The 7,222-nt window shown below is 44.5% G+C and overlaps 1 protein-coding gene and 1 long non-coding RNA gene across 3 annotated transcripts in view; one reads left to right on the top strand and one right to left on the bottom strand.

Annotated features, from left to right (window-relative positions):
• Positions 1–7,222, top strand: part of ST8SIA6 (ST8 alpha-N-acetyl-neuraminide alpha-2,8-sialyltransferase 6) — a 140,477-nt gene that overhangs the window by 57,415 nt on the left and 75,840 nt on the right. The window contains 1 exon segment of the mRNA XM_017869194.1: positions 4,011–4,100. Coding sequence (XP_017724683.1) covers positions 4,011–4,100 — 90 coding nt within the window.
• The window catches only part of LOC108527748 (uncharacterized), an 18,537-nt gene that overhangs the window by 10,701 nt on the left and 614 nt on the right, over positions 1–7,222 (bottom strand). The window contains exon 2 of one of the 2 annotated variants that reach the window (XR_001884919.1): positions 5,373–5,641. The exons of the other annotated variant lie outside the window; for it this stretch is intronic. This is a non-coding gene — a long non-coding RNA (uncharacterized LOC108527748). Of the gene's footprint in view, positions 1–5,372; positions 5,642–7,222 lie in introns of those variants that run through there. 2 annotated transcript variants of the gene reach the window in all.

The following is a 7,222-nucleotide window of genomic DNA, read 5'->3' as shown; positions in this document are numbered from 1 at the left end:
TTTTTTTTTTTTTTTTTTAAAGGCAATCCCAAAGTTCGAAAGCTAAAGTCAGAGAGTGAGTCCGGATTCAGAGACTGGCCTTGCTGACTCCAAAGACCCTGTTTGGTCCCCAGGACTTCATTTTGTCACCTCCACTTCTACCCCAGATCCTCTCATTTGTTTCCATGTATCTTCTGTGATTTTAGTTTGCCCAACTAAACCTGTTCTGAATTTTTATTTAAAAAGATAATCTATCTGATTTAAGAAGAGGCATAGGAGACACAATCCTATTGGTGCCTACCAGTCACAGTTTCACAATTCAATACTGCAACACCATCATAATTCAAAGCATTGCTGGCTTGGTAATTCACTTCATGAACGGTCCTGCCTGCATAAAATACATGGCAAACGGGAAATAAACAAATCCTTGGACGGTATGATAATACATTCAGAAAGCACAGAGGGTGATCCTTGGAGACTGAACTAGAGGGACGTGGGAAGGAAGTGGTGGGTGAGATAAATCCTATCAGGATTAAGAGGGACTTTTGTGAGCCCATGTGTACTCTGCAGGCAGTGTTTTTAGAGAGCATTTCTGAGAAATATTGGAGTATTAATTATGAATCTGTCTTGTTTATTTCTTTACCTTTATGCCTTCCTATCCCTCACTTCCCACATCCAATCTTCTATGAAGTCCTGTCAGTCTTGCCTCTAGAGTGGATCTCAAATCTGTCCACTTCTCTTCCCGCTGATGGACACAAGTGTGGTGAAGTATCCAGTCATACCTGTGTCAGATCTCCTCCCTGGGGACACAGGAGGGTGGTTCATTTCTGATTCCCAGGTTGCAATCAGGTGGGGCATGTGACCAGCTCTGGCTAATGATGCATTGTAATTCTGGCTCAAACATTTGGATACAGGGCAAGACCTTCCAACATGTTCTTCTCCTGCCATATCAATTATGGAAGCAGGTTATTGAAATGAAGGTGCCGTAAGACTGAAGCAATTTGGATCACTGTATTAGTCAGAGTTCTCCAGAAAAACAGAAGCAATAGAGAGATAGCAAGAGATTTATTACGAGGGATTAACTCCCATAATTAGGGGAGGCTGAGAAGTCCCAGGACCTGCCTTCTCCAAGCTGGAGCCCCAGGAAAGCCAGTGGTGTAGTTCAGTCTAAGCTCAAAGGCTGAGGAGACTTTGATGGAAACCAGGGGGCCAACAGTTTAAGTCCCAGTCTGAATATGAAGGCCCTAGAACCAGGAGCACCGATGTCCAAGGGCAAGAGAAAATGACATCCAAGCTCAAGAAGAAAAAAGTGAACTCACCCTTCCTCTACCTTTTTGTTCTATCCAAGTGCTTAGCAGATTGGATGCTGCCACCCACGTTGGTGACGGCAGCCATTACTCCATCTACTGATTCAAATGCTCATCTGCTCCAGAAATACCTTCACAGCCACACCCAGAAATCATGTTTTACCAGTTATCTGGGCACCCCTTTGCCCAGTGAAGTTGACACAGAAAATGAACCATCACAAGCCCTAAACCACATGGAGCACAGCTGCCCTAGATGGGCCTCCAGACATACAGTGGGCATTTCATGGGCAAGAAACAAACTTTTGTTTTGTAAGCAACTGAGAGCTTGACGTTGTTTGTTATCACATCATAGTCTATTCTATCCTGACAAGTAAAAGGAGTTGCCATCGTCTCTCTCTCGTGGAGTCCTGCAGAAACCTCCTAACTTTTTCACTTCCTCTCTTGCCCCATTTCTCCTCATTTCTCTGCAATCACCCCATGGCTCTTCAGCCTTGAATCCTATTATCTTTTCAGTTCCTCAGATAATCCAGACTGCTCCCCATTTTGGAACCACTGCACATTTATTTTTTTGAGACAGGGTCTTACTCTGTCACCCAGGCTGCAATGCAGTGGCCCAATCATGGCTCATTGCAGCCTTGGACTCCTGGGCTCAAGTGATTCGCCTGCTTCAGCTCCCCAAAGTGCTGGGACTAGAGGTGTGAGCCACTGCGCATGGCCTGCACACACTTTTTCCTCTGCCTTGAATGCACTACCCACTTGGTCTGGATCATCCTTGGGTGTCTCCACCTAAATGACACTCCCTTGGAGCCCTCCTCTGACCCCTCGGTGTGAGTAGAGACTTACTCTTCTGAGCCACCTACTCTGGTTCAACCATAACCAATCACAGTTCATAATTCCATATTCATTTTTGTGGTTATTTGTTGATTGATCTTTGTCCTTAATCAGACTGTAAGCTCCATTAGGGAATGAGACCATGTCTATTTTCTCTTCCTTTCTGTCCTAAATAACCTAAAAAAAAATATATATATATATATATACACATATATATATATATGTTTTCTTCTTTTTGAGACGGAGTCTCACTGTTGCCCAGGCTGGAGTGCAATGGCGCAAACCTGGCTCACTGCAAGCTCCACCTCCTGGCTTCACACCATTCTCCTGTCTCAGCCTCTCGAGTAGCTGGGACTACAGGCGCCTGCCACCACGCCTAGCTAATTTTTTTGGTATTTTTAGTAGAGACAGGGTTTCACCGTGTTAGCCAGGATGGTCTCGATCTCCTGACCTCATGATCTGCCCACCTTGGCCTCCCAAAGTGCTGGGATTACAGGCATGAGCCACCGTACCCGGCCGCATATATATTTTTTAAGTCTAAGGAAAGAGATAGTTGATTTTTGTTGAGCACTTAATATATGTAATGCATGTTACAAGTGGTTTACATTGTTTTCTTAGCATATATATATCATGGCAATAACACTATGAGGTAAGTACAATTTGTTATCCTTGATTTAGAAATATGGAAGTCTATGCCTGGAGTGGGTTAAATAACATGCCTATGTCCATGAGGCTCATCAGGCAGGCTAACTTTGTAACCCATGTCCTTAACCTGACTTTGGATTTTTTTTTTTCCACCTCCAGTTTTCAAAGTTTATCAAACAAATAGCTCCAGGCCAGTATATTGCAGCTATCAGAATAATCAAAGGCCAGATTTGTGTTCATTGTGGAGAGAGTTAATGATCTCCTATGTCTGCATGTTTTCTACCAAAGAAAACATCTTTTAAAGATAAATGTGGCCGGGCATGGTGGTTCACGCCTGTAATCCCAGCACTTTGGGAGGCTGAGGCAGGTGGATCACAAGGTCAGGATATCAAGACCATCCTGGCTAATATGGTGAAACCCCGTCTCTACTAAAAAAATACAAAAAATAAGCAGGATGTGGTGGCGGGCGCCTGTAGTCCTAGCTGCTCGTGAAGCTGACGCAGGAGAAGGGCATGAACCCAAGAGGTGGAGCTCGCAGTGAGCTGAGATGCGCCACTGCACTCCAGCCTGGAGGACAGAGCAAGACTCCGTCTCAAAAATAAATAAATAAAAATAAAATAAAATAAATGCAGTGATTAAAACTATTAAATAACTTGTTCATTGTAAATACTAACCTCAGAATATGAAAACCTGCCAGTATAAAGTCCTCAGAGGAGGGGGCATGATGGCTCATGCCTGTAATCGCAGCACTTTGGGAGGCCAATGTGGGTGGATCATCTAAGGTCGAGAGTTCGAGACCAGCCTGACCAATATGGAGAAACTCCATCTCTACTAAAAATACAAAATTAGTGGGGCGTGGTGGCAGGTGCCTGTAACCTCAGCTACTGGGGAGGCTGACGCAGGAGAATCGCTTGAACCAGGGAGGCGGAGGTTGCAGTAAGCTGAGATCGTGCCATTGCACACCAGCCTGGGCAACAAGAGCGAAACTCCATCTCAAAAGAAAAAAAAAGTCCTCAAAATAGAGTTCTTTTATGTTTGACTTTAGAGCATAAGCTTTTTCTTTTTTTTTTTCATTTAGACCCATCAGAGGTGAAAATATTAATTTCCTTTTCCATGGAGAAATCCAATAATGGAGTAAAATCAGACTTCATTTGGACACACCTTATCAATTAAATCTGATTTTGTTAACAATATCTTATAAGCTCTCATTTTAAATCAATCTTTTTAAAAATCTCTTTCATGAAACAGCACATATCTGAATGAGAAGTCGCTCCAGCTGACGGAGAAATGCAAAAATCTGCAATATGGCATTGAGTCTTTCTCTAACAAAACGAAAGGGTAAGTTCTACTCTTCACATTTAATTTCCTTTTACAATAAGGGTTTTATATTCAGAATGGTTGACAGTGTCTCTGAAGTCATTTGGAATATGAGACTGTGTTCACTCTCAGGCTTACCATTGGGCTCTGAAGCTCCTGTTAATGACCAGGATGGACCAGGGGCCAAACAGTGTGCACCAGGGTCAGACCCTGGCAGTGGGACTCAACTTATCTGTCCCTGGATCTGCATTTGTTAAAAATACCATGTAGGAGCCAGGTGCAGTAGCTCATGGCTGTAATCCCAGTGCTTGGGGAGGCAGAGGCTAGAGGATTGCTTGTGGCCAGGAGTTTGAGATCAGGCTTAGCAACATAGCAAGACCCCCATTTCTACAAAAAAAATAATTAAAATTGGGTGGCATGTGCCTGTAATCCCAGCTACTCAAGAGGCTGAGACAGGAGGATGGTCTGAACCCAGGAGTTCAAGATTGCAGTGAGCTATGATGGCACCACTACATTCCAGCCCAGGGGACAGAGCAAGACCCTGACTCTGAAACTAATTTTTAAAATTAGCTGAGTGTGGTGGCTCGGGTCTGTAGTTTCAGCTATTCAGGAGGTTGAGGAAGGAGACTGCCTGAGCCCAGGAGTTCAAGGCTGCAGTGGGCAATGATTGCACCACTGTGTCCAACCTGGGTGACAGACCAAGACCCTGTCTCTAAAATCAACCAAAAATGCCCTCAAAACACCATGTAGTTTTACTGGCTAAACTTTTACAGGCCCTCAATCCTTTCTGAGAACCTGATATGTATTCTGAACGCTATCCTGGAGAAATACACACTTGTACAAAACTCTGCTTACAATTTCAGCAGGTAAACAATTTACCCCCAGTCTCAGCTGTGACACCCCCTCAGCTTCCCCAGCGCTGCTTACAATCCTGGATTTTAGAGGGTTTGCTACATCATCTCCTTCAAAAAAAGGAAATCCAAGTGCTCCATGCCTCATCTACATAGAAGAGGCACTGGTGGCTGAGACTCTGATGTGAGAAGGACTGTGTTGATTGTTCCTGGAAGGTGCCCAGTCCAATGGCGCTGGACAAAGGATGTGTGTGTGTTAGGCAGGGACACGAGGTTATGCCTGTAACCTCCCTGAAAGGAAGTAATCCAAGTTTCATCTTGCTTTATGCTTGCCTGACATTTGAAGATGGTTCAGGATAATGTAAACGCCCAGTGGGTTTACTTTGCCCACTGCCTAGATAGAACCGATTTATTAAGACAGGAGAATTGCAATGGAGAAAGGGTAATTCACATCGGGGTTTTATTATTCAAATCAGTCTCCCTGAGCGTTTGTTAGGGGATCAGAGTTTTTAGAGATAATTTGGAGGGTAGGCGCTTGGGAAGTAGGGCGTGCTGATGGTCAGGTTGGAGATGGAATCATAGGGAGTTGAAGTGAGTTTTTCTTGCCATCTTCTGTTCCTGGGTGGGATGGCAGAACTGGCTGAGCCAGATTACTCATCTGGGGGTGTCAGCTGATCCATCCAGTGTAGGGTCTGAAAAATATCTCGAGTACTGATGTTAGGTTTTACAACAGTGATGGTATCCCCAGGAGTAACATGGGGAGGTTCAGACTGTTGGAACTAGAGGCCACGTGACCCCTAAACTGTAATTTCTAATCTTGTAGCTAATTTGTTAGTCCTGCAAAGGCAGACTGGTCCCCTGGCAGAAGGGGGTTCTTTCAGGAAAGGGCTATTATCAATTTTGTTTCAGAGTCAAACCACGACCAGTGAGTGGTCTTCCTGCCTTCATGTTTTTCACTTTCTCTTCCTATATCATAATTAAGGAATCTTTCTCATCTCTATATCATAATAATAATGATTCTCTTTCTCTCAGTCTCTCACACACACCTCTTCTTTTACATGTTAGAAATAGAGTTTATGGGAGGAAGGAGTAAAGCTGCTGCCTCTAATCCATTCCTTCCCTTACCTGGGGGTGTTGGAGGTTGACCTGGGGATAAAGAAACCAAAGTAGGTAAACTGGTTTAACCTGTTTCTCCATTGAGCCTCTGGGTAAATAGACAATGATATTTGCTTAAAGGAAGAGACACATCCATTGAGTGTCCCTAGCAGGCTGATCTCTGGCTGAGGTCCTGCTTAAAGTTAATGGGATCCAGGATCCAGGAGGCAGGACTCCCTGGAGCATGGCTCAAAGGCTGTGGAACTTTCTGGGTGTAAAAGAGAAACCGTTTAACAATTTAAAGCTTCCTGCTATGTGAGGAAGCCCACGGACTTCACCTAGAAACCTCACCTACTATCCTGGGCCATGTGCAATATGGGAAGACAGGACTAGGGTGTCAACCCTTGATGTCCCAAGCCTGTCTCTGCTTTGTCTGAGCCTGTTGACACAACCAGAAATTATGTTTTACCAGTTATTTGGGCATGCCTGAGCCCAGTCGAGTTAACACAGAAAATGAACCATCACAAGCCTTAAACTATATGCAGCACAGCTGTCCTAGACGGCCCTCCAGATATACAGTGGGCATTTTATGGGCAAGAAACAAACCTTTGTTTTGTAAAGCAATTGACAGCTTGGCATTGTTATGTCATAGTCTATTCTATCCTGATAAGTAAAAGGAGTTGCCATCTCTTTCCTAGTGTTCAGCAGAAATCTCTTAACCTTTTCACTTCCCCTCTATCCCCATTTCCCCTCATTTCTCTGCAGATCCTTGAAATTATTAGGAAAGCCTGATACTGGCTAAGATCTCTGATTTGAGTTAATCGATTTGACAGCAGTCCAATCCTGTATGTTAGCTCCGTTTCTCACAAAATGATAGCTCTATTAAAATCCTTGTTTTCTGGGCCGGGCGCAGTGGCTCACATCTGTAATCCTAGCACTTTGGGAGGCTGAGGCGGGTGGATTACCTGAGGTGGGGAGTTCGAGAAACTCCGAACTCCCCTGACCAACATGGAGAAACCCGCCTCTACTAAAATACAAAATTAGCCGGGCGTGATGACGCAGCCTGTAGTCCCAGCTTCTCGGGAGGCTGAGGCAGGAGAATCGCTCGAACCCGGGAGGCAGAGGTGGCAGTGAGCCAAGATCGCGCCATTGCACTCCAGCCTGGGCAACAAGAGCGAAACTCCGTCTCAAAAAAAA

Source organism: Rhinopithecus bieti, unplaced genomic scaffold (genome assembly GCF_001698545.2).
Source record: "Rhinopithecus bieti isolate Rb0 unplaced genomic scaffold, ASM169854v2 scaffold_3043, whole genome shotgun sequence".
Taxonomy (NCBI): Eukaryota; Metazoa; Chordata; class Mammalia; order Primates; family Cercopithecidae; genus Rhinopithecus; species Rhinopithecus bieti.
This window is presented reverse-complemented; position numbering and strand designations above follow the sequence as displayed.